We start from the raw sequence: 27,998 nt of genomic DNA, 5'->3' as shown, positions 1-27,998 counted from the left end.
GAGCTGCTGCACCCAGCCCCTAGCTTCCTTATAAACATGAGATATTATCTTCCTAGGCTTCAATTTCCAATGATACTCCTTTATGCTTTCAAGTGTGATACACTATAGGAAAGAGGAGGCAACAGGGCATGCTGCCTACTCCCTGACTCTGACAGTATTTCTCTTGTTTAAGGAAGGCCCGTCAATTGCCACATCTTCATAAGCAGCACCATATAAGGGGCTCAATATGGAAAATATGGTGTAGAAAAATCCCATTACATTCTTCCCTTTACAAGTGTTTTTCAAAAGTAAAGATTGATTTCAGTGTGGCTTACTCACATCCATCTGATCCCCAGTACAATCTTGCTTCTCCTGTCTTTGTTTTCTTCATTAAAAATTTATCTTTAATCCTAAAGCAACTGCAAGAAGAGTTTCGGGAACAGCATGTGTTCTCCTAGCTTCCTAGCCCCTTTACCCAAGTATTCATTGATCCTTTTTGTCAACTGTACATGATTCTCTGAATTTAGGCAGAGAATCTGGCTGTTTACAGGGTTTGCCTATAAGCCAGTGGTCAGATTTCTCCACATAGGTTGTAACATAAATAGACATGGACCCTTTTTCAGCTAAATTATTTCCCATTCCTCTGTATTGCTCTCTCATTTATTTTATTTTAAGTGGGGACTGTGTCTATTTAAAATAGTGCCTGACACACAGTAGGTGCTTAATAAATGTTAATATTAATAAGTAATATTAAAATAATAATCATAAATAGTAGGTCAATCAAAGATAGAAAACTGTCAGACATTTTCCTTGGATGGTAGGGCAACATCTAAGTTCTTAAACCATCCTTGTCTCTAAATTAAAAATATGGAAATTCAGGTCGGGAGCTGTGGAAGTGCTGAATTTCCTTATAGTGCTAAGAGATGACTTTAAAATGTAGAAAAATGAAAAGAAGTGGAAGGATAGATCCACAGGAGCCATCTCTTCCTTTTTTGTCTCTAAATATCTGATTTTGGCTCCTGAATACAGAATTCTTTCCATCCAAACAGTGTGACATGGTTTTACAGCCTTGCTTATAGATTCCAAAGACCTTTTGCATATAGCATGCCATTTGATCCTTACGATGCCATGAGGTGGACCATACAGGTATATCTCTTGTTTTCATATGAATCCCAAAGCAGTTAAATAGTTTGCCAAGGTGGCATGGTAAGTCAATGGAAGGGCCAAAGCAAGCAGGTAGTGCTCTGAACAATACACCAGGTGATTCGTATTACCTCTTTTGAGGAATTTCTTGAGTATACTAATCCTCAAAGGGTAAGCTCTAAACCCCAAATTTTCTATAGGGCAAGTTAATTCCATTCAGGAGAGGTTTTCTTTTGTGTGTTTCCATTTTGGCATAGTTAGAGGAGATAATCAGATGGATTTGGCAGCTTTTACCTAAAAAGGCAAGTTGAAGTGGATAGCTATAGGTAATTACTAGAGTTATTTAGATTTCTGTGGCTAAATGAATTCAGTGCTCACTGCCAGCCCTTTCATACAAATACTCCACGTTTGAGAGTTGATGCTTTTATATTTTTGCAGACTGGATTACAGCTTTGGTTGGGTTTTGTTGTATATTTACAAATGTATTCCTGTTGCTGTTACTTATGAACAATAACTTGGCTGGCTATCAGATTCTTGGATCACATCCTTTTTCCTTCAATTCTCTGGAGACATGATGTTATTGTTAATTTATTGTTGTCCATATCTGGTGGCACTGAAAGGTCTGAGTTCTGATGGCTTTTTCTTCCCCTTTTGTAGATGACCTGATTGTTTGCCCTGGATACTTGAATTCCTTGTTTATCCTTGAAGTTTAGTAACTTTATTGGAGTATATCTCAGGATTGACTGTTGTCTGTTGCCTTTTTCTGGAATGCGCTGAGCATTAGATATTGTCATTTCAGGCCTCACTACATTTTGTATCAGTTTAGTCTGTTCTCTTCTTCAAAACTTTGTTTTTGTATTGGCTCTGTATCATCTGTCCTTCACATTTATCTTTCCTTAGATGACATTCATCTCATCTTCATACTGTATGATTTTTTCTCAAGTCTTATCCTCCATTTCAGTGACTGACTCAGTTTTCTGTACTGTTGATTCTAGGTCTTGTTCCTTGTAATGTGGCTTCCACTTCTGTTACAGTTTTATTTTATTTTATTTTATTGAGACAGTGTCTCACTCTGTCACCCAGGCTAGAGTGCAGTGGTGCGATCTCTGCTCACTGCAACCTCTGCCTCCCAGGTTCAAGTGATTCTCCTGCCTCAGCCCACCGAGTAGCTGGGATTACAGGCTTATGCCACCACGCCTAGCCAGTTTTTGTATTTTAGTAGAGACAGGGTTTCATCATGTTGCCCAGGCTGGTCTCGAACTCTCGACCTCAAGTGATCCACCGGTCTCAGCCTCCCAAAGTGCTGGGATTATAGGCGTCAGCCACCGTGCGCAGCCCAGTTTCATTTTTTATCTCTTTCTTTTCTTAGCTCATTATGTTGTTGTCTTTGATTCCTTATTTCTTCCAGGGCTGAACAATTTTGTCTACAGTTTTCATGTTTATGAGCTCATTCTTTTTCCAGCATGTATTTATCTATCCTTTGCGTCTTTCATTCCTTTTCTTGTATTATTTTGCTTTTATCTTGTTGCACAAGTATCGTGATGACCCTTTCTGCTTATTATGTCTTTGAATGGTACCAGTTCTATCTGTCTAAGAAGAGTGGGTAAATCCTCCTTGACTCCTTCTCTTTTGAGCAAGACATGTTTGAATGATAACCTTAGCACTTGAACTCTAAGGCTAGCTCTTGATGGGTTATAGTGGTGGAGGGTGTTTTTGGTTTTCATTGATTCTGCTATTTGGATTTGGGGGAATAAGGAGTGATGTGAAGCCTCCTTGGAACATGTTGTCTGTGAGTGCCTTCCATAGACTTTGTTGAATCCTCTGCCCTGGGGGTGGCCAGGTCCCATTGGGAGAGAGATCCACTTTGCATTTCCCCATTCCCACTAGTTATCCTAGCAGGAACATGGTGGGTTTGTACTTCTGCTCTCCTGGATTGCACATGACGCTTCTGCTCTCCTGGATTGCACATGGCGCACATTTGTGAAATCAGCTCCTGAGGTAGTTTCTCTCCTCTGGTTCTGCTTCTCGCTGCTCTTCCTCTTTTGGATACAGGAGGGGATGAATATACATGGTGCATCTGAGATCTCGACCTCCCCTCCTTGTTTTTGTGGAAACATGCCCACACAGAGTGTGGTCAGCCTCTCCTAACTGTTGCTAGTCCTGTTTTGCCAAGTTAACAAATGATCAGTAGAGTTCTTGGGAATCCTCTCATTAACTGCCCAGCAATTGTGGCCACTGGCGTCTGGGAGAAATGCTGGGCAAATGCAAGAACCCTTCTTTGATTCATCCCCAACTTGGTTGTATCTGTCAGATATTGCCCTGGAGTCTGTGGTATGGAGTTGTGGCTTTTACTAGTTTCATTACAGACAGCTTTTCTTGTTCAACTTTTGGATGTGTGGGCCAGAGGGCAGGAGCACTTAAATAAACATGCATTTGTTCTGCCATCTTTTTGGCAGTCCAGATGCCTAAACATTGAGTTTGAAGCTAATGTCCTTCGTAATCTACATTTGAGCAAACAGAAGGAAGCAATATTGCCAGCAAGAAAGGATGATTAACAACTTAATCACTATGGGATTTTTGTTTACTGTTCTGTGTGGAAAGATGACTTTTAAGTCAGGTTCCTGTCTCATTGATTAGAGATATCAGTACCTTCTGGTTTGAAAATAGAGGACATATGACATTTTAATGAACTTAAGTTATCAACCACTGACAATTATTAATTAGCTGATTAAATATGATAGAATATTCCAAACTAGCACATCACCAGAGTTACCAAGAGAAGCCTAAGCTCTTCTTTATGAATAGGTTGTTGGTGGAGCTGTGCCGCTGCAGGGGGTTAACACCTCTGAGACCTTAACTGTGCCACTGGTTTTCTTACCTGTCTTTTCAATCAACCCATTTTAAAATTTGGTTCGTCAAGAAAGAGAAAAGTGTTAAGTCTTCATCAGAATTTCTTTTTTTTTTTTTTTTTTTTTTTTTTTTTTTGAGACGGAGTTTCGCTCTTGATACCGAGGCTGGAGCGCAATGGCGCGATCTCGGCTCACCGCAATCTCCGCCTCCTGGGTTCAGGCAATTCTCCTGCCTCAGCCTCCTGAGTAGCTGGGATTACAGGCACGCGCCACCGTGCCCAGCTAATTTTTTGTATTAGTAGAGACGGGGTTTCACCATGTTGACCAGGATGGTCTCGATCTCTTGACCTCGTGATCCACCCGCCTCGGCCTCCCAAAGTGCTGGGATTACAGGCTTGAGCCACCGCGCCCGGCCCAGAATTTCTTTTGATTTTTCGTGAATATATATTCACATAGTTTGGAGACCTGGAGCCCACCACCAAATCACACCAAGTTAATGTTTGAAAGTGAGTATGTAGGTAGATGCCGGGGCTGGGGTTTTATTTGGACTTTTTGTAGAATGGAAGCCACCTTGCCTCCGTGGTGAGCACATCCCACCAGACATCCAGCAGCAAACTTTCATCACCTTCAGAGCTCCAGCATAACGACCAAGGAGCACCAGTGACAGCCTTGCTGTATGCACCAAGTTCCATCCTGGGCAGTACCTTTCCCTAGCATCTGTCCTGGTGTGAAATGGAGACTCAAAGACCAGTACCCACGTGTAAGAGAGACTAACAAAGGGAGGGTGGCGGGGAGAGGAGTCATGTGAAGGAAAGCTACCTTTAGTCCTCCATTGCAATACTGTCCAATGTCGCCAGTGTGCTAGAAACTGTGTTGAATGCTGGGCACGTGTCAGGGGTCAAAGCAGACAGAAACCCCTGCCTTATGAACCCACATTCTATTAGGGAAGACAGACTAGAAACACAATAAGGATATTTAATAGTACAATTGAGAGATGAGTGCTGTGGAGAAAAATCAACCCAGGAAGAGAGATGCAGGAGGTAGCACCAAATCTTCTTCCTGTGTTTTCATCACGGATAGGTGCGTTCCTTAGAAGACAAAGCGTTAGTGATTCCTGAGTTTTTCTCACCTTCACTGATGAATCACCTTCAATTGATCTGAATTTGGAGAGTCTGTTTTCTGTGCCTGCCTATGCACTCAGCTCTGCAGGGGACCCTGTCGAGGTCCCCACACTATGGCTTCAGGTAGACAGAACGAACGGGAGCCCATTTCAGTTCATTGTCTTGCTGACCAATGGGGAACAGTGGTCAGGTGAGAGGAGGAAGCTTTTACAATCAGACTTCATTGAATAGTGTGGGCTGCTGTTTCCTTGTAACAAAACCCCATAATTACAGCAGTTTCCGGATGTGTCTTTTTAGGACTTCAGAACTCATTATTTGAATAGAAGTTTAAAGCATCTGGATGATGATGCTGTAGCTAAAACAGCTGCTTGTCAGAAGAGACCCTATTTAACACTTCCAAACTTGTTTTAGAGGTGGAGGAAAGGATAATCTGGGATGGCTTCTCTCTCAAGTCCACAGGTTGGTAACAGCTATATACATCCCCCAAAAGGAAAATAAAATGACAACAATATTTTGGTCACAGAATTCCTGAGAAACCTGTTTCTACCTTTCTCTCTCTAAGAGAGTGACATGAATTCCCCATGATCTGGGTGATAGGGTTAGGGCGGCCAGGACACTGTTACTTTGTGTATGACACAGGTGGCTCCTTATGACAGTTCTTCCTTGCCTCAGAGAGAATATCAGAGCCACATCAGGGGCCGGGGGTCTTGCAGTTTTCTGTCTGGTTGTTCCTGAGGGTAGAGCTGAGTGACCCAGCAGTGGGAGATTTAAAAACTGGAGAAGAAGATGGGATGTGTTTAATTATCCCCATAGGTAGGGCCAATTTGTCACCCTTAAAATAAACTTATTTGTGTATAAACTAAAGCATTTTAGGGCATCATTACCGAAAGCATCCAAGCAAAGGTCTGATACAGTTATGTGCCTGCATTAAAAGAAAGCACCCCCCTTATCTCGCCTTAGGATCCTTACAGTGTTTTAATAAGTTCAAAATGCATCCTGTAAGTGCATTTTTTTGCATAAAACACCTAAGGTGGAGAATTGACTTCAGTTCTCTCCATCCTTTCCCCTTAAGTGTTGGTGACGCTGCAGGGGCAGCATGCCTCCCATTGGAAGTGGTGACTTCCTCTTTGATAGAGGTTTGCATGTCTCTTGAAAATGAGAAGATTGATTTCTGGAGTCCCATGGTCCAGTTTGGACTATTGGGAATATTTTTTGTGGCATTTAAAAAAAATTAGAGACATGAGATAGTATTTGTGGTAATACCGATCCAGGAAGCTTACCGTGAAGAGTATGAACTTAACCTGAAAAGTATTTCTCTGTTCTATAAATCTCTCAGTGACATTTGGATTAATCAAGCATAATTAAATGTAGTTAGATTTTTATCAGATTGTAGTTCAAAATAATATCTATGGAGAGGGTAATATATTCTGTAGAAATTTTATTAAGCACTTTAGTTAAGCAAACACTAAGGAGAACAAAATCAACCTCAGGAAGGTTAATTACTAAAAAAACACAAAGTATAGTAGATTATGTAAATCATTTTAGTTTTGAATACCATGGCTTGAGCTTTAATTTACATAGGTGTTTTGGATTTGTTTTTCACATTATATTTTCTAAAAGTATAGGATTGCAATTGCGTTCTTTAAAAGTTCTACTCATTTTAGGATTCCATTAAGTTTGCTTAACTTTTTTCGTGTTATAATTTCCAAAAGCAAAGAATTACAGTTCCATTCTAGCTAATTATTTTAATATTCCACTAAGTTTGTGTAAATTGTAAGACCATATTTTTATTTCTATACAAATGATGATATTAAGAGAAGTATCAGGAGAGAAGGTGTATGTGAAAGCATCCCGTCCGTCCATGCCTGGCCTTGCAGTAAGTGTTCATTTAAAAGAAAAATTTAAAAAGATAAAACCTAAGAGTTTAGACTATAGTATTTTAGTAATTTCTTTAAAGGGAAAAGTAAAGGGATCAAATTGATTTTATATGTATTTTTTTTGTACTCAGAGAATTACATTTTCACTACCCCCACCTGTCTCAGGGAATAGCCTTTGATAAGAATCCCATGGAAATCTCTGGAACTCTATTATAGTGTGTTCAGATTTGATAGTTCTTATGTAAATTTCAGAGCTAGAGCTTCAAAACTAGAGTATTGTAATCTCAGGAACATAAGATTATCCAAGAAACCTGAACTTTGCTCTTTTCATGATAAATGACATCCAAATTTCCTTTGTCTAGAAGATAAGCATAGATCCCTTTTATCATGCTTCTCTGAGATTTTCACAGAAAACCCCTGCAATTTGATTTTGTTTGATAATTTTGCTTTTTGGCTTTTCAGTGAGGATTTTATTTTCCATTGGAACTGACTCCTTTGGGGATAAAAAGCTTTCACTTAAAAGAACATTACATTAGATAATTCTAACTTCAATGAACCTAAAAGTGGCTTCTTAATTAGAGTTCTCTGGATAACTTTTGCAAATGGGCCAAAACAGCACAAATATCAACAATCATGTATGTACTGAGTAATATTTGCCCTCCAGTTAGCAAAGTCAAGAAATGTCTAACTCTGGCACATAGCACTGGTTTAACTACTCTTTAGTTCATCTTTGCCTTCCAAATTGGTTGAAAACGGCAAGCATAGAATGGAATGCATATTAATAACAGAACCACTTAATGTTTTAAATATTCTTACCTTGAGATTCTTTTTGAGAGAAATAAAAGAATCTTAATACCCAATTCTAGTTCTTTTGGCTTTTCACATATGCTAGACATGAAAAAGGCAGTTACAAAAATGGAATCTGATTGGAAGTCAGTGGTGCCCACCATTGAGCTGTGCTAAATGTCGTGTCACAAAAGGAGTTTGTGAAAACAGGTAGGATGAGTAGAAAATGTTATACTGTTGTTTCTGTTGTGGCACCGCTTTCTTATAAATTCCATTTGCTTTTTGTCATCTGAACTGTTACAACCGTGAGAAACCTCAGTCCATATTTTCAAAGGCACTATATACTTACAGTAAGAACCAACTTACGCCTTCATCAAAAAAAAGTTGAGGTTAACATTCCACATGTTTAATGAGCATATTTTAGAATATTTACAGCTAAAGTCTGTCACTTTAGGGATTTGACAAAACTTGAGACTGCCTGCTACTGAAGAGGGACCAGGCAGAATATTCTCAGCCTTGTAACCAGCATTAAAGAGTGAAATATAAGGGGCTTGATGAGATCCTAGGTCTGTTCCTTTTCTCCTAGATGCCTGGGTAACTCCTGGGGAAAGCATCACATTAAGTCCATTGGTATCTTGCTTTTCAAGCAAAGTATGTGATTTTGACCAATGAATTGTGCATCTATTTAAAAATTACCAAGTGTATCTTGACTCTTGAGTGGACAGTCAAGGCGAAGTTTACTTAGGAAATATAAAAGTATGGAGTATTTTTAAAAATTCAAATTGATTTATTCACTGTTGGAGGAATTGAATTCTGTTGCCTCCTTCATTTCCATTATGTTCTTTGTTAGAATTGTGACGCTCTTTTCTCATTGTGATGCTTAGTTCTCATGTGGAACTGAGTGCCACACTCTGATTAGAAACTAGAGTTGTGCTTGAGTCAGTCCAAAAAACATTTTTAAGAAGAACGGAACATACCGCTTTGGCATTCTGGCTGACCCTAATGTCTGTACAGTTCCTTGGTGTTAAAATCATTTGAGGTCCTAATTGCTGCTTATGGTTTATATACACACCATCTGCTGCTCTAAGTTTACATCCTCTCAAAAGTATGCAAGTGCTTGAAATTTCAATGTTTCCCAAATCTAGAACAACTTGTGACTACCTAAGAAATGCTTGAACCAAATAAGAAACGCCACTGTGGAAAAAAAATATACCATTGTAAACATATCTGATGCTGCAATGAAATGTAAAGTTCCATACTTTACTGATTTTTTTATCATTTGACTCATAAAGGCGGTGTCTAAACTGGAAACAGCTGCTAATAGGGTAAAAGCATTATACATTAAATAAAAGTTCATTACAATATTTGTACTCCTAAGTCAAAATCTGACCTGGTTCGCTTTATGCCTCTGTCAGCCTAGTTACAGTGATAAATGTACACATGAGTCCAGTGTTCCCAAGCAGCTTTGTTTATAGAAAGAAGCTTGGTTCCCTGAGTACTGTGCTGTTCTGTGGCCTGGCTGGTACACACCATCATGAATGAAGGATGACTTTGGTTTGAGATAATCTGTCACTCCACATTCCATGGGGAAAAGTGTTTCATTTTGATGATTGGGAAAACATGACCAGAGAAGTGTGTGACTCAGATAATGTTTCTCGTAACTTGCAGAGAAATCTGTGGTGTCTGTCACAGCCAAACTAGTCCTGGAGCACGTGGACAATTCTGTACCCCAATAATCAGAACAATAAAATGGTAGTTGTGATTCACTGTGCATCACTATGGTGTTTTCTGAGCTCTGGTCTATTTCTCATCACTTCCACCTATAAACTTCTCTCTCTTGGTTTCTGAAATTTCATACATTAATGGCACCAAGCACCTTTGCAAATTGCTGGGAATAGACAAGGATGCTTACTGAAAGTCTTATGATTGAGCGAAGGAAAAATAGGTTATTTGGAGTCTCTAGCAGGGAACATAGGGCTCACCTTTTTTGGGGAGCATCCTATGGGTGAAATATAGGAGCTGTCTAACAGTAAACTGTTAGAGTTGGTATATTTCAAAATATGGTCCATGGATAGAAGAAAGAGGTCATACCCTGTACTGTCTAAGTCAGGACACTTTTGAGAATGAAAAAGAGCACTATCAATTGTTTCTGTAAACTGTGTAGGTAGGTGTACACTGGCACTGTCATGGACAAACGGAGATGGCCTGGCCATGGCCCACCTACACCAGAGCTACCTGAGATGCGGCTCATGCAGATTCCTGGGTCCTACCTCAGCTCTTCTACTGATTGATTCTCTAGCGGGTAGCGGGGAGGCCTAGGAATCTATATTTTAACAAATCCTCCAGGAGAATTGTTTCAAAAACTAACTTTGCAAACTGCTGCCACACGGCATCTTCAGAAGACAAACATCTTGAGTTTTTCAATGAAAGTGCTATTGGTTCCATGGTCTTTTACAATGAACTGGGCAGCACCGACACCAAAACCCAGTGCCTCCAAAGACCTTTGGCTGCAGTTAAGTGTTTCCCGAATAATGAACAGATGTAGCCCTCACGTTCTTTAGCAGTGTGTAATTCTTTTAGTAAACATTTTGTAGTGAAGAGGTTCCTTTTCATTTTTTAATTGGAGAGCCACATAACTGCTGTCTTCCATGTTTAATGCTAAAAAACAAAAGTTCTCAAAAATTTGAGGCAAATGCCTTGGATTTGAATGGTCCTTGGGGAGTGTTCATGTCAGGAAATCACATTTGTGTTTGTTAAGCTACCAATTAGCTGTGTTAACTGTACCTTAGTTTCCTTATCTATAAAATTAGGGAGTTTCTGGGCAGAGTAGCTCATGCCTGTAATCCCAACACTTTGGGAGGTCAAGGCAGGAAAATCACTTGAGCCCAGGAGTTTGAGACCAGCTTGGGCAACATAGCAAAACCCTGTTTCTAGAAAAAAAAATACAAAAATTAGTCAGGTGTGGTGGTGCACACCTGTAGGCCCAGCTACTCAGGAAGCTGAAGTGGGAGGATCGCTTGAGCCTGGGAAGTTGAGGCTACAGTGAACCACGATTGCGTCACTGCACTCCAGCCTGGGCAATAGAGTGAGACCCTGTCTCAAAAATGAATGAATGAATAAATAAATAAAATTAGGGCATTGGACTACATGGATTCCAGACTCTTTTTAGGTTTGATGTTTTGTGGCACTCTTTAAAAACCTAAAATGGTAAGCAATTACTAATCTACTTTCATGTTGTTTATATATGGAATACAAAAGCAGTGACTCTTGAAATTGACGGTTATACTCAGAATTTTAATATTACCCATTTGTATCTTACCAAAGTCAGCTGCTGTGTTAAGACATCATTCATGACTTGGGATTTGTATTTTTGTAGCAGCAACTCCTGCCCTGGCTTGAAATCTATCAAGTATGTGCGGTTTAGGCTCACAAAGAGACTCTTCAACTCAAGATCACACAGTTCCATGTAGCTGCTGCAGAGCATCACACTTTACTGTGTATTTTTACTTTTTTGTTCTTCATTTCAAAATCCTTTCCGAATGACTTAATAATGCATGCTTACAAGTGATTATCTGCTGAAAATATTTTCAGATATTTGCTTCATAATAACAGATTTACACTTTGATCACATGAATAAATCATAAGCCATCATGTAGAAGGGGTTGCCTCTAGGAGAGTTTCTGTAGACCACCATCCACCACTAGGACTCTCTGCAGTGATGGAAATGTGCTATATCTATGCTGTCCAATATGGTTGCCACTAGCCACCTCAACAGTTAAAATGTGGCTAGTGCAACTGAGGAACTGAATTTTACATTTTATTTTATTTTTTGAATTTAAATAGCTACATATGGCTAGTGGCAACCATACTGGACAGCCGTTTCATCTGTTGAATTATTTAAGATTAACATTGAGCATCCGTTTTCACCAGTTACCAGGCTGGGTGCTTTATAGCAATTGTGTCATTTTTAAACATTGGTGTTAAGGTGAATCCTTTGTCAACGAATCCTTTGTCCTCTGCCCACTGATGACACTTTTATCAGCATCATCATCTCTCTCTCCTTGGTTAAAAAAGATAAAATGATATTTAGACCATTTCCTATTGTGACCACATGGGAGATCAGTTCTCTTTGCTACACAAGTCATTAATCATCTGCCTTTTTGAATCCATTTACTTTCAGGCTTATTTTGTTCCCTGACCTGACGTATTACCATAGCCCAGAGGGTCTCAATCTGACTCCACTTCAGATCCTGTAGAGGGGTGCTGGGGAGTCTTTTTTATGAGTTCCTTAGGAGATTCTAACATGCAGCAGGGTTGAAAACCACTGATAAAGTTCAAACTATAGACCAGTCTTTGGGAACAGGTAGAATGCTGGCTGCACCAAATCCTGTCTCCCTGGCACAGAGCAGGCCTAGGAGCTTTGCACCTTTCTTGATGATCTGCCTAATGGCAATTGGGAAATACTTAAAAAGGAGAAAAGGCCTTGTCAGTTTGGATTTGGGCCAACTAAGCAGCCTTGTCGTGCCCTTCTCTGCAAGAAACTCTAAATTATGCTAATGCTACTCTTAACTATTCTCTGGCATTCTTGTCCAAACAGTATTTGCAAGTCCCCAAACAAAATAAACATGTTAATGATTTTAACAACAGTGATGGATGCAGAAGCTTTCGACAGTTCCTTAGTGACAGCTTAATATAATAGTGTAATTATTTCTAAAGTTAGAGATAATTATTGTCACCTTAGCACAATAATTGGAATGGAGCTTCCTATATGAAAACTGCTCTTCTCCTAGAGCTTCAACTGGTAATGAAGTAACAGTTTATAAGGGCAAATAAATGCCCCATTTTTCAGGTGAGGGAGGCCCATCAGGCAGTCTGCAATCAAAGAATCTAGGGGCAGATAGAGAATGACCACCTCATCCATGAAGCAGCCCTATCCAATTAGGAGCATTTAAACTATTCCATGTGAGGCCCTCACAAAACAGAACCTTACTGCCATTCATGGGCCCACCTAAGGGATGACATTGTCAGTCTCCTCTTTTTAGCATAGTTTCAAATAAATAGAAAATCTTTTAAAAATCTGGTTTTCCTATTTTCTCTCATAGAGTTGGTAATCTTTGTATCAGGGAGAGTAAAATTATCATGTAAAATTAGTAAGTAAAATACTAATCATGTAAAATTAGTAAGTGAAATAATTGTAAGATTCTATTGGTAGAATCAGAAGTTTCAGTGGGCAGAAACATGGACTTTTCCTTAAGAGCTAAGTCAAGTCAAAGATAGGGCCAGTTAGGAGACTGAGAGCCAGACTAGTAAACTGAAACTGGGGACAAGGGGCAGGGGTTGTGTCCTCTCTGGTCTTTCTATCCCCAGCACCTAGTGGCCCACTCAAATGTTTGTTGACTACTTCGGATGGGAATGTATGCCAGACCTTAAGTTACAATGTGAATCAAAGGCCCCAACTTTCAAAGGAAAATAAGTTATTCTAGAAAGGAGCATGGAGTAGCTTGACACTGTTGTGGCTGAAAGTGATTCTTAGCTTACACTGGCTGTGATCAGCATCCAAAGAACCAGGAAAAAAAACAAAACAGGAAGTGAATAGGCAGGAAACAGATTGTGCCTGACAGCCAGACTCTGTATCCCTGGGTTTGTTTCAGTGGGAACATGTCCAATGGTCAAAAGACCGGTTAGTTACCACTTTCACTTCTTGTTATAGCCAAGTATGGATTGGAGGATATGTACAAGGAAATTGGGGGCAGGGGTCCTTTAACTTCCTTCCCTACTGGCCATGGCTCCATGTTTATGAGTTGAGATTTCAACACTTCCTCTCCTTATGGACCAGGCAGCATGTTCCTTTGCGTCAGATATACCCCATTATATCTATTCCATGCTTCTCTTGCATTTTTGTTTTGTTTTGTTTTGAGACAGAGTCTCGCTCTGTCTCTCAGGCTGGAGTACAGTGGCACGATCTCTGCTCACCGCAACCTCCGCCCCCCAGGTTCAAGTGATTCTCCTGCCTCAGCTTCCCGAGTAGCTGGAACTACAGCCATGTGCCACCATCCCCAGCTAATTTTTGTATTTTTAGTAGAGATGGAGTTTCCCCATGTTGGCCAGGCTGGTCTCAAACTCGTGACCTCAAGTGATCTGCCCACTTCGGCCTCCGAAAGTGCTGGGATTACAGGTGTGAGCCACTGCACCTGGCTCATGCTTCTCCTGTGGATGTCAAAACTCAAACATTTGAGCAAGGTCATCACTGGTAGAGGTTAAATAGGAACTTTGTTAAATAAGAATGGTAAAAAGAAGAAATTATCTGTATCTGCATGACACTTACTGCTCCTCAACTCTGTCAGGACTTGAAAAAAAGATTCAAGGGTTTGTGACCACTGTCCTCAGTCACCTTGGGTTAGAGAAAATAATGGCTTCCCAAAAATGTCCATATCCTAATCCTTAGAATCTAGGAATACATTGTATTACATACAAAGAAAGAATTAAAGTTGCTGATGAAATTGCTGATGACCTGAAAACAGGGAACTGCTCCTGGGGTTATCTGGATACGTCCAATGTGATTCCAAGGGCTCTTATAAGTGGAGGAGGCAGAAGAAGAGTCAATGTCAGAGTGATGTGACATGAGAAAGACTGGACTGGCCCCTGCTGGCTTTGAAGATGTTAGGGGACCATGAGCCAAGAAATGCAGGTAACCTCTAGAAGCTGGAAAGGACAAGAAAACAGATTCTCCCTGAGAGCCTCCAGACAGGAACAGCTGCCACCTGCCAACACCTTAATTTTAGCCCAGTAAGACTCATTTTGGACTTCTGACCTTCAGGACTGTAATTTAATAAATTTGTGTTGTCTTAAGCCACTGTGTTTGTTATAATTTGTTACAGGAATCGGAAACAAATACAAACCTCTTCCACTTCTTTCATCTATTATTAATCCCTGGGTACCAGATATAGAAACACATAGAAAACCATCAGTGACTCAATGGTGTTAAGGGGGATCTGTGATCAGGCTAGTAAATGGCATTTTGTGAACATATTCCCAGGGGAACATGACTACCAAACAGATAAAAAAGACTGGTTATCTTCTCAAGCTATATAATGGGTCATGTCCCACTACGCACATGGCAGATGATGACAAGTTTCCTTTGGACTTGGACATTTTAGAGTGACAGGGTTATTTGCAAGTATAGTCTGTTGAAAAGGTCCCCGTGGAAAGGGTAAAGTACGTCAACTCTTTCAAGTAGGGAATCATCAATTCTTTTTAAATGAAAGGTTACAGATCAAATATTTTACTTGTATCTAATCCCTCCATCAGAACTCTTTATGAATAGAGTACAGGAACGTCGCAGCTCAATTCTTTTTCCTCCACTCAAGAAAGATTATAAAGTTAAGGAGAATAGAAATCGTTTATAGGTGGGGCTGGGCGCAGTGGCTCACGCCTGTAATAACAGCACTTTGGGAGTCCGTGACACGCAGATCACTTAAGGTCAGGAGTTCGACCAGCCTGGACAACAAAGTGAAACCCCATCTCTACTAAAAATACACAGACACTCTCACAGACACAGGGAGAAAAAGAAAAAAAAATACACAAAAATTAGCCAGGCATAGTGGCGCATGCCTGTAATCCCAGATACTCGGGAGGTTGAGGCACAAGAATCACTTGAACCAGGGAGGCCGAGGTTGCGGTGAGCCAAGATCCTGCCACTGCACTCCAACCTGGGTGACAGAGCAAGACCCTGTGTCAAAAAAAAATTGTTTCTAGGAAAGACTACATGTCAACCCTGCTCTGAACATTTCTCCAAGTTTCTCACATTTTGGTCAACTGCAGCTGAAATTTAGCCAATATGGTGCCTTTTCTAGAATATAAATTATGGTAGTGTAGAAGACTAACATAAGGGTTCTATCACCTACAGATATTTGGGCTCTTAATGAGATTTTCAGATTTTACTGTTTATTGGGTTTTACTTGATGGTTTCCTAAAGAAGTTGATCACCAGATATACTTTGATGCTTATGAACTGTCACACTCTGTCTCAAAAGCATCTCTATGACAGTCTTTCTAATCTAATGGTTCCTGCTGAATACCTGGAGACGTCACCTAACCATTCAACTCCGGTAACCAATGAAGACTCCAAGACAAGAGAACTGTGTGTGTGATGTGTGTGGGAACATTTTTTAAAAATTTATTTATTTTACTTTAGGTGCATACTATATCTGGCATTTCTCCCCATGTTATCCTTCCCCACCCTCCCCTCCCTCCCCACCCCCTGCTGTCTCTCCCCTACCCCCCCAACTGCCCCTAGTGAGTGATGCTCCTCTCCCTGAGTCCACGTGTTCTCGTTGTTCAACACCCACCTATGAGTGAGAACATACGGTGTTTGGCTTTCTGTTCTTGTGTCAGTTTGCTGAGAATGATGGTTTCCAGATTCATCCAAGTCCCTATAAAGGACACGAACTCATCGTTTTTTATGGCTGCATAGTATTCCATGGTGTATATGTGCCACATTTTCTTTGTCCAGTCTGTCATTGATGGGCATTTGGGTTGGTTCCAAGTCTTTGCTGTTGTACACAGGGCTGCGATGAACATATGTCTGCATGTGTCTTTATAGTAGAACGATTTATAGTTCTTTGGGTATATACCCAGTAATGGGATTGCTGGGTCAAATGGAATTTCTATTTCTAGGTCCTTGAGGAATCGCCACACTGTCTTCCACAATGGTTGAACTAATTTACACTCCCACCAACTGTGTAAGAGTGTTCCTATTTCTCCACATCCTCTCCAGCATCTGTTGTCTCCAGATTTTTTAATGATCACCATTCTAACTGTCATGAGATGGTATCTCACTGTGGTTTTGATTTGCATTTCTCTAATGACCAGTGGTGATGAGCATTTTTTCATATGTTTGTTGGCCTCATATATGTCTTCTTTTGAAAAGTGTCTGTTCATATCCTTCACCCACTTTTGAATGGGGTTTTTTTTTCTTGTAAATCTGTTTTAGTTCTTTGTAGATTCTGGATATTAGCCCTTTGTCAGATGGGTAGATTGCAAAAATGTTTTCCCATTCTGTTGGTTGCCGATTCACTCTAATGATGATTTCTTTTGCTGTACAGAAGCTCTGGAGTTTAATTAGATCCCATTTGTCTATCTTGGCTTTTATTGCCATTGCTTTTGGTGTTTTAGTCATGAAATCCTTGCCTATTTTCGATAGTGTACCTTTTCCCCCAAGAATTCTGCTCATTGACAAAGGCTAATTCTCTTGGGGGCAAATGTCAAGGTTCTTAAATATGGGTTTTATTACACCTTGTAACTGATTGTTTTCCCCTTGAGAATATGTCTGAGGTTTCATGGAAATCAAGAAGAAACTTGCAACCATTGGCTTGAAATACAACCTGTCAAGAATGCATTTGATCTATGTGGCAAAACTGAATAATATGGTGTATGAATAATAGGTATTCTATTTTTAAATTCATTCCCTTGTGGACTACCAGCCTGGCTTTATTTATTCTAGACCCGAGGCTAATGTCGGAACTGTGGTCATTTCAAAACGCTCAACCTCTCCAGATGGGGTTAATGGAATCTCCTAAATTTGGTGAGTGGAGGGCATGAGCACAGTTCTCAGAACATTGACATCTGCCTTCGGTGCTCACATTTGGGATCCGGATTTAGTGCCTCCACTCCCATCCATCTGCATCTAGCTAATCAAAGAAGCTTTTTTCCCAAAGATGGAAAAGTGGTTGAAATGGCCACTTCTCAAAGTTTAGGTACACTTGGGAAGCATTCCTTCAAGGGACAAGATAAGCAAAGTGGACGGAACCCGAGAGCATTTTATCTTGATGCTAGAAGTGTGGAGGCTGAAAGCATAAACCAGTCACCAATGCTAGCAGTTGTGGAGGCCCCAGGGGACTGGAAAACCGTCTCTCCAGCTTCCCAAGATGTCAGAGTTCAGCACTTTCTCATGGTCATTCAGTGACAGCATCACAGCTGGGAGAAGCTTGGAGCAATGCAGGCTGCCTAATACATTCAGAGACCTTTACAGGCAAATGAGACCTTATAAATCATTTCCTTGAGGTCAAAAAAGTGAAAAGATTAGGCCAACATCACAAAGTCAGTTAGTAGTGGAGCCTACAATTCCCTCCACGTGGTGCTGTTCCTAACTAGCTTTCAAGCCAAATGTGGGGCCTTTGGTAACTTTAAGGCTTTGCCCTGATCTGCACAGTGCAGAGTTGCATCCTTCTGAAGTGCTGGGGCCACAGCTGGGCAAAGCCAGCCAGCGGGCTGGGACAGCTACTACAATGCCTGTATTTTTCCCCACTGAACTAGAGCTCATAAATAGGAACACAAAGCAGCACACTTTTTACGAAACATGACAATGACACACAAAAGTGCAATTCTGCATCACTTTATTTATAAACAAGTTGAGAATGGTGTGGTCCATTTGAGAGCAAGAATGGGATAGGAGTGCGGGGCGGGGGAGTGCGGGGGACGCACGGAGTTGGGGAGGCTGATTCCAGTAGTTTGCGTTATTCAGCACCAGAGCAAATGCTTGGGCATAAGGTCGTGCTTTAACCCAGACGAGTCATCGTCTTGTCTTCTATGTACAGCATAGTCTTACGTATGTATGCTCTAGTTATGGCTTTGTCCCTGGACACACTGCAGTGACGCAACAGAAAAAAACTAGAAATTAGTTGCAAATGCCTCATGAGCTATTTCTTTTTAAAAAATCTGATAGCCAAGGCTAATGCTGAATGGATGCCTAAGAATCAGGCACATCTCTGCTAGAGACAGGCTCATCTGCTTCAGCTGAGCCAGTGACACTGTCTCGCATCTCTCCCTGGGGTATGACTAGATGCTAAAATAAGTACTGAAGACAGAGAGAAAATAAATCTGTGCTCTTCCTGTCCCTCCCTCAGGGAGTGAAATCACAGTATCTAGTAGCCTAAGGCATGGAACAAAACTGAAATCCCTAAGCTGTGTCTCTTCCACTCAGACCAGGTCAGAAGCCAGGCCAATGACTCGTGTCCTGCTCCTCTTGAGGCTGGAGTTCCTTTGCCTTGGTAAGGTCCTGACACACAGGAGCATGTTTGCCAGAAGTAAGTCATTCAGTGTGACTATGGCACAGCAATTTCACCCTTGTTTCTTAGCTGGTGGAGGGGTGATCAGTTGATTTTAGCGTCCCCATAAGCAGCTATGTAGAAGTGCTGAAATGAAACAGCTAGAGAGGCAGGGACCCCCACATCTTTCGTGGGCATTTGCTAACCTTGGTTGTGTGTAAAAGGAACCCTTACCTCTTCATCTGTTAGGGGGCGAGTTAACACTTGAAAAGGAGCGGAAAACCGGCTGGGCATGATGGCTCACGCCTGTAATCCCAGCACTTTGGGAAGCCAAGACGGGTGAGTCATCTCAGGTCAGGAGTTCGAGACCAGCCTGGCCAACACGGTGAAACCCTGTCTCTACCAAAAATACAAAAATTAGATGGGTGTAGTGGCAGGCGCCTATAATCCCAGCTACTTGGGAGGCTGAGGCAGAAAAATCCCTTGAACCCGGGAGGCAGAGGCTGCAGTCAGCCAAGATGGCACCACTGCACTCCAGCCTAGGCAACAAGAGTGAAACTCTGCCTCAAAAAAAGTTGTGTGTGTGTGTGAGAGAGAGAGAGAGAGAGAGAGAGAGAAGAAACAAAAGAGGGAGGGAGGAAGGAAGAAGGAAGGAAGGGAAGGAAGAAAAGGAAGGAAGGGAGGGAAGGAAGGGAGGGAGGAGGGAGTGAGGAAAGGAAGGGAAGGAAGGAAGGAAGGAAAAGGAAGGAAGGAAGAAAAGGAAGGAGGGAAGGGAGGGAGGGAGGAGTGAGGAAAGGAAGGGAAGGAAGGAAAAGGAAGGAAGGAAGAAAAGGAGGGAAGGAAGGGAGGGAGGGAGGAGGGAAGGAGGAAGGAAGGAAGAAGGAAAGAAGGGAGGGAGAGAGGGAGGGAGGGAGTGGAAAATCACTACCTTCCCGTTCCCCTACTACTTCAGTCCCACTTTCTCCCATCTTCATAAGCTGCCTCCTTCTGCAGTCCTAAGTAGCTTCCTCTAGCCCTCCTCAGTCTGAAGCTTCCTTTCCTCACTAGGGCAAAAAGAATCTCTTCCCTTGCTTTGTGTCATTCTTGCTTACCCTTCCAAGCTTGGAGCACCCTTCCCATATTTCTCATTACAGCCTTAACTCACTCTTGGCCATTACGGTTGACCAGCCGGCGCTAACAAAATGCAACCTGGTCTCCACCTGAGAGCAGGAAGGTGGTGTGGGGGTAGGGGCTGTGAAAGGCTAAAAGATGGCAAAGAAATATGAAAAGTTTGGTTGCAGAATCCTCCCCATTCCTTCTCAGTAGACTTGCAGCCTCAAGAGGGTATGGGGTTGGGGAGCTCACTGCAGGTTAGGAGGGTGAGATCTAGAAGCCATTTATGTGTGGTTTGGGCCCATCCCTGGAAGAGGCATTGGTTGTTTCCCATAATTGGCAGCAATGGTGACATTATCTGATGAGTCACATAAGTGGCACCTGTCATTATGGCATGTAAGACCTGCAAATGTATAGTCAGCCTGATAGAATATTTGCTCCAGAGTGCAGAATTCAGGTAATAGTGGATCTATCTGCCCTGGGCCATGGCGTGGGGGCACAAAAGGCCTTCCCAAGAGAGCCTCACCTGTAAAATGAGGTCCTGAAATGGTTTAAGGAGAGCAGACATTTTTTTTATCCTCCTTTCCTCCCTCCAGGAACTTCTTTCCTTCTGTTCTCTTCCCTTGTTCCCACCACCTTCCCTTGCCTGGATGGCCTCATCCTTTACAGCTGCAAGTGCCAACTAACTCAAATGGATGGTAGACTGACTTGCATGGTTTAACCTAAGTGCGTGATGGAAGACAGGGACCAAATGGACACAATGGAAGAATGGGGCCCTTGTCCCTCTCTGAAGAGCAATATTCTAGGTGGGCCTTGACTGCAAAAGGAAGTTTTCTTCCTCACACGCCATGTTCCTGCCAGTTCTCTGTCCCATTTGAGTGCTTCACAGAGTCCTGGAGAAAGTGCCAAGAACAAAGAGGTTCCAGGCCAGCTTAGCCTCATGGTTTTGCTTCCCAGCAGACAGCACTCATCTCCTGGTGGGTAGGGAGGTAGTTCAACCCCAACACAGAGGGGAAAGACACGCCGCCTTCCTTCATTGGTTGCTCCCTTGTCATCTAGAAGGCTGGTTCCCAAGGAACTAGCTGGAAAGGGGCATTTTGTCCCCTCTGAAAATAGAGGCCCAAACCAACAACTTGTAGGCAGAGCTCAGAATCTCTTGTGATAGACAAGCCCCCAGCTCTGTCTCTGACTTTACTGGCATACCCAGACAATAACCCAAAGACTTTGGCTCCAGATCTTAACTCTCCCTGCTCATTTCACACAGGTGACTAAGGAGCAGGAACTTTGGACAACTCAGCAGGAACACCTAGAGTCCTCATCCCACTTGCAAACCTAGAGCCAGAGGTAACGATGCTACTACCTAGACCACTCAGATGCTGAGATCATAACTGAGCCCACAGTTCTCTGTAAAAGGTCTTCAGAGTTCTCCTTCACCCAAAAATGTTACAGGAGGCCACGAGAACAACATACTCATTTCCTGGTTGGGATAAAACATTTCCACAGGAATCTGGGATGCACTTGACAAAGTGCCCAAGTCACCAGAGAACAGATGGTTCTTGAGACCAAGGATTTCAGAGGAGTATTAGGGTGGAGAGCGGGAGTGGGGTCTATTATAAAATGCCACCACTATATACTCATATTGCACATGGGATACACCCGGGGATGGTATATTGGAGCATACATAGAACAGATACGTGCAGGTAGCACCCCCCTCAGTATACTATGTTTGATGCCTCAAACTGTTACTCGAGGTCTATGAAACTTAACTGGTCAGAAATGGGAAAAGCCATTCCATAATAGCATCCTTTAAGGAGAAGCTTCAGGAGACATTTCTTGTCTACTAAACTTGGAGCCAAAGCAAAGCAGCTCCTCTTTTTTTATAGGAAGTTTTTCTTTGTCGCAGTTCCCACCGATTAAAGTAATTTCTGCAAAACAGTGCAGTGAAACCAATGATGAGAAAGTACAAGCAGGAGCACGTCAGGCCTCACGTGGAGTTCTTGACAAAACTGTCCTTTGAATAAAAAGTTAAGGTTCACACTAGATGACCTTTGATAACTGGCCTAAAGCAAGGCTTTGTCTATGAGCCACGTTCATGGAACTGGAAGGAGTTGATGCGTTCCAACATCAGGTTCAGTGGCTGGACTGAGAAGGTTGGAATTTGTCTTTAACTTGACTATTTCAGAAGCACTTTGCCCACTCTATTGGAAACAATTTTATTCTGGAAGAGCTGGGGTGGTGGGAGGCAACGTGCAGGACCCTTACGGAGGCAGAAGTAGCAGCCTGAGGGAACAGCTGCTTCCACAGGTGGTTTGCTTGGTGGGGGTGGGTGAAAGGACCAAAGCAGAAGCCACCCCATCAGTGCAAGTCTCTCTGGGGCACTCTGCACCCTTTCTTAGCAAGGTTGGAGTGACTCTAGATGATGCTAAGAAGGTTTGTGTAGGTTGTCCCGCTCGAAATCTCCGTGCCTCACCCAACTCTTGAGCTGTATGGAGAGTGAGAGAGAACTGGTCCCAAGACCTTCCCTTAGCAGAGTTCAGGGTCTCCCTGCTGAGCTGCAGCTCCTGTGACTATCACCCTTCAAACACCACCCAGGTACGCCCTGTGACCCTCGCCCTCCTCCCCATCCTGTGTGGTGTGGCTATTGCCTGCCAGCAGCCTCTACTTCTCATCCTCATCCCCCTCGCTCATGCTGCTGATGGAGGCTGAGGCTGCTTTGGGTGAGGAAGGGGGTGAGGTTTTGAGCGGGAGCCATGAGAAGGTGGGCGACGGGGAGCGGGAAGGGGACCGGCTCCGGGTTGGGCTGCTCACAGGACTTTGCTTCGGGGATAAGGCCTGCAGCATCCGGCTGCTTCTCTCCTGGAACATCTGCTTCTAAAGAGAAATTTGAGAGAAGGCATCTGTTAACTTAGCAATCCAAGGCAGTAGTGAAACAAAAAGGTAAAGCAGGCAGAAGAGCCACTACCCCAAAACCCCTGAGCCCACAAACCTAGACTCCTACCACATCCCATGTTGTCCAAGACTATGTATAGTAAGGAACCAAGTGACAGTCAGGGGCAGTGACAGAAGATTACAGTCACCACTGGTTTTTTTTTTTGTTTGTTTTTTTTTTTTGAGACAGAGTCTCGCTCTGTTGCCCAGGCTGGAGTGCAGTGGCGTGACCTTGGCTCACTGCAACCTCTGCCTCCCAGGTTCAAGCAATTCTCCTGCCTCAGCCTCCAGAGTAGCTGAGATTACAGGCATATGCCACCATGCCCAGCTAATGTTTGTATTTTTAGTAGAGGTGGGGTTTCGCCATGTTGGTCAGGCTGTTCTTGAACTCCTGACCTCAGGTGATCCGCCCACCTCGGCCTCCCAAAGTGCTGGGATTACAGGCGAGAACCAGTGCGCCCAGCTACTGCTGGTTCTTAACACTCTTTCCTTCTACCCTTCTTTTCTTCCATCTACAAAATGTGACTGAGTGTCTGTGATTAGCCAGGCAAGCAGTCATGATCTAGGGACTGGAGGGGTGGCAGAAAAGAAAACAAAAACCCTGACCTCACAGATATGAGGAGGAATCACACCATAAACAAAATATGGTATGTCAGATGGATCTGTGGTCTGTGAGAAAAAGAGGGTGAGAGGATAGCAAGTGGGGGTGGGAGTGGGGCGGCTGCAATTGCAAACAGGGTGCTCCGGGAAGGCCCTGCCGAGAAAATGCTACTTGGGTGAAGAATGTGGAAGAGATGAGGGGAGGGACCAGGTGAATGGAAATCAGAGGGCAGCACACTCCAGACAGAGCACCCCAAGAAAGGAGCATGGACCACACATCCGGGAAGCCCAGGCAGGCCACTAAGGGAGGGGGTTAGGAAGAGGTCACCAGTGAAGGCACAGAGGGCAATGCCAGGGAGGGCCTTGGCAGCCATTGTGAGAACTCTGCCTTTCAGTCTGAGGGGATCCGCACAGCAGGTCCCAGGAGGGGAAGAGGCCATTGTGGCAGTGTAGAGTGAGCTAATGGGGAAGGGAGAGTGGGAGGCGCTTTGGGAGATCAGACCAGATACATAGCAGGGGGCTGTTTCACATACAGTCTCCTCTGAGAAGAGAAACCTCTGGAGAGTTCTGAGCAAAGGATTAACAATCTGCTGCTTGTTTTCAAAGGACCATTCCAACTGCTGTGTTGAGAACAGACTGCTGTGAGGTGGGGGCAGGAGCAGAGAGCCCAGTTATGAGCCCATTGCAGTAAGAATCCAAGGCTGTGCAAGGTGGCTCCCGCCTGTAATCCCAGCACTTTGGGAGCTAAGGCAGGCAGATCATTTAAGGTCAGGTGTTCGAGACCAGCTTGACCAAAATGGTGAAACCCTGTCTCTACTAAAAATACAAAAAAAAATTAGCTGGGCGTGGCGGGGGGGGGCACCTGTAATCCCAGCTACTCGGGAGGCTGAGGCAGGAGAATCACTTCAACCCAGAAGGCGGAGGTTGCAGTGAGCTGAGATGGCATCACTGCACTCCAGATTGGGCGACAGAGTGAGACTCTGTCTCCAAAAAAAAAAAAAATTTAAGAAGGCGATGAAGCCCGGCCTGGCCCAGGATGATGGCAGTGTGGTGAAAACTGGCAGGATTCCTAGTATATTTTCCCCCATATTCTTACTGAGGTATAATAAACTCATCCTTTTTAGTGTACAGTTCCTTGAGTTTTGACAAATGCATACAGTTGTGTGACCACCACTCCAATCAACGCATAGGAGGGTCCCATCAGCTCCCAAATTCCCTCGTGACCCTTTGGAGTCTCCCCTCCCCCAGTCACTGTCAACAGATCTGTTTTCTGTCCCTACAGTTGTGCCTTTTCCAGAATGTCATCAAAATGGAATCCTACAGTATATGATCTGGCTATGTTTTCACAGTAGAGCCAACAGGACTCACTGACAGATGGGACATGGGATGTGGGAGGAACAGGAATCAAGTTACTCCAGTCTTGGGCTGAGAAACTGGAAAGCAGTGATGCTATTTGCCAGTTTGGGGAAGACTGTGTGGTAGGAGGAGGTTTCGGTGGTTAAGATCGGTTTGCCAGTTTGGGACCTCAGGTGATGGTCGCTGGGTGCTTTCAGAATTGAGCCCTTCCCTGACGCTCCCCACTGGACGCTGCATCCCACTGACTCCTGAGCATCCTGCCTGTCCTGCCTGGGGTCTTTCAATTGCTCACAGTTAAGCCTCAGCCCCCCAGCCACTCAGTTCAATCCTTTGATACTAAACTTGCCCTGAAAGCCAATTCTCCTATTTGCCACCTTAGACTTGGCTTGTCTTTTGGGTTATTCATTTTACAAACCGTTACAGATATCTTTTGGGGACCAGGTGCTACACAGGAGGCAAGGGAGGAAGAAGAGTGTAGAAGAGGTGTCGTGTCTCAGTTGGGTCTTTGATAATGCCCAGGAAGAGGTGGGTGGCGATAGGGAGTGGGTCCATGGGGGCTGGCAGAGGATGGCCTTTCCAAGCAGAGCATGCTAAGTAAGGAGTACTAAGTCCAAGTTGCTTGGTGTGACCAGAACCCCAAATGCCCATGGGGTGACAACGGTCTGGACCTAGAGCACCACAAGGAGGCTGGATTTCCTACTCAAGAACCCCAGAAAGATTTTAATCAAGGGTGGAATCTGATCAGATCTGTGTTTTAAAAATACCTTTGGGTGTCAGCATAAAAGCAAAGAAAGAAACCATAAAGGAAAAGATTGACATTTGACTACACAAAAATTTAAAATTTCTGTACTCAAAAAAAAACCCACCATGAAATAAGATAAAAGACAAATAAAAATATAGCAGAAATTTTTGCAACGTTTACCTAAAAATTATAGATCTTGGTGTATACACAGAGCCTGTAAATCAAAAAGAAGAAGGTGAAAACCTTAGTAGAAAAATGAGCATATGCGCCAGGCACGGTGGCTCACGCCTGTAATCCCAGCACTTTGAGAGGTCGAGGCGGGCAGATCACAAGGTCAGGAGATCGAGACCATCCTGGTGAAATCCCGTCTCTACTAAAAAATACAAAAAATTAGCCAGGTATGGTAGCGCACGCCTGTAGTTCCAGCTACTCGGGAGGCTGAGGCAGGGGAATCGCTTGAACCTGGGAGGCAGAGGTTGCAGTGAGCCAAGATTGTGCCACTGCACTCCAGCCTGGCAACAGAGCGAGACTCTGTCTCAAAAAAAAAAAAAAAGAGCATATGGCCTATATAGGCAAGTCACAAGAGAAATTTGTAAATGAGCTATAAAAACTGTTGAGCATCACTAGTAATCGAACAAATGCAAATGGCTGAAATGAGATACATTTTATATATCAGATTGCTAAAGTTTTGTTACAGCTAGTTGAGGGCTCAGGAAAAGGGCCACCCTCATGTTACTGCTGGTAGGAGGATAAAATAGCAATACCTTTCTGAGGGGTAATTTGGCAATAGATGAAAAAATTTCTATTTTCTGAGGTGATAACCAGAGATGTAAGTAAATCTTTATCATGTATAATGGTATTCAGTGCAATGTATAACACACAACACTGCAAATTCTCTAACCAGGTTAGAGAAATCTGTGCAATTCCAAGATGATATAATAAGCGGATGAGGAGAATCAGGTTCTTAAATAATATTTCCTCATGCGAGAAAACACTCATGAGCAACTGCAAAGCCAAAATGATTTTAGAACACTATGTTCTGCATGATCTCAAGTTTGTAGAAGAAATGTACATATACAGAGATGGAAAACAGATGGGAGTGATAACCCGAAATTTTAACATAGACTGCGCTGGGTGATGAGACTGCGAGTGATTTCAGTCCCTTCTTTACTTTTTAATAGTTCTATAATGAATATATATTACTTTTTTCATCATAAAAAGGCATCGCAGTAGGAAGAAAGAACTCAGGTAACCCAAGCAGAGAGATCAGGCGGAAGGGCAGGTGTTACAATAATGACATTGGTAAGGAATTACTAAGGCCACAGACACATCACCAATAGCACTGCCCCTACCCCGCAACCCAACACTCATTTTTCCTGAGCTCTAGCCCCTTACTTTTTAGAGTCCTAAGTTTCCTCTGGCAGATATAATAATAGATGACTGGCTGACTGCTCAGGTCTTTTCCAGATTTAAAATTCCACACGTCTGCTAATATACCAATCATTTACCTTCCATTAAGGGCATTGATAATTCTGCCAAAAGACATCAAACCCCCTCAAAGTCCAACAGAAAAAAAAAGTACACTGCAACAGCACTCCCTTAGATTAAACCCATTTATGAGACAAAGTCAAATGCCATAAGGATTGGGCGGCCTATTATTAACAGCAACATTTAAAAACATTCCTGAACTCCTAGCAGGCACTTTAAAATATGTGTTTTTATTACTGTAATCTTTAAGTATATTTTCTGCGGCATCCATTAGCCCTCCTGCTGTTAATGGATTGTCAGTATTTCCATTAGAAGTTCACTTTCTAAGAAATCTACAACTTGTCTACTGTAGTTTGAATCGAGCTCATAGCTGAGAATATTCTGCCTGAGAGGGTGAAAGAACTTGAATCTTTAAAGATAAACAATGGTGTCGCACTTCATAAAATGCAATATCCATGCAAAATAACTCCCAGCCTCAATTTGCCAGCTCTCTGATCTGTTTCTGGTGCATTTTGAAGGGTGGTTCCCCTGCAAAGGACCTGAATTCAATACAGTCAGGAGACAGTTTGTAATGAGCTTCCTGGGAAGAAAAGCACTTTAGAAATACAACAAATAAGGAAGACCAGGCATGGCATTTTCAGAGTAAAAGTATTTAAATTCAGTCTCTTATGGTATTAAGAGGTTTGCATTTATAAAGTTTTCCCCCAAGAAAATAATCCCATTTATAGTCCTGTCCATATGAAAGTCATTTTCTATTTCTCTCCTACAAAGTTTTCCCTTTTAAGAAGTACTTAGCATTTAGTGGGGCAATAAATGTCTTGACAAATGACTTTAAAGGTTTCAGTATTTCATATATATTCTAGTATATCTGCCAAAAAGAAATGAAAAAGTTCCCAGTACGATCTGGTTTGGCCCTTTTGTAAGCAGGATGAAACTCAAGGAGAAAAAAGGGCCCATGCTTCAGTTCTGGCCAAATCAATAAACAACTAACCC

At 42.7% G+C, this 27,998-nt stretch overlaps 2 protein-coding genes across 7 annotated transcripts in view; one reads left to right on the top strand and one right to left on the bottom strand.

Moving 5' to 3' along the window:
• PDK3 (pyruvate dehydrogenase kinase 3) overlaps window positions 1–27,998 on the top strand; it is a 217,004-nt gene that overhangs the window by 94,635 nt on the left and 94,371 nt on the right. The window lies entirely within an intron of this gene.
• Window positions 18,132–27,998, bottom strand: part of PCYT1B (phosphate cytidylyltransferase 1B, choline) — a 108,369-nt gene continuing 98,502 nt past the window's right edge. For all 4 annotated transcript variants that reach the window (XM_012448850.3, XM_012448849.2, XM_012448852.3 and 1 more), the window contains one exon: window positions 18,132–22,762. In XM_012448850.3, coding sequence (XP_012304273.1) covers window positions 22,550–22,762 — 213 coding nt within the window. In that variant the 3' untranslated portion in view covers window positions 18,132–22,549. The remainder of the gene's footprint in view (window positions 22,763–27,998) is intronic.

The sequence above is a fragment of the Aotus nancymaae genome, unplaced genomic scaffold (genome assembly GCF_030222135.1).
Source record: "Aotus nancymaae isolate 86718 unplaced genomic scaffold, 86718_ANA_hifiasm-v0.15.2.pri h1tg000058l, whole genome shotgun sequence".
NCBI lineage: Eukaryota > Metazoa > Chordata > Mammalia > Primates > Aotidae > Aotus > Aotus nancymaae.
Note: the sequence above shows the minus strand (reverse complement) of the source record. Positions and strands in the feature narration are given on the sequence as shown.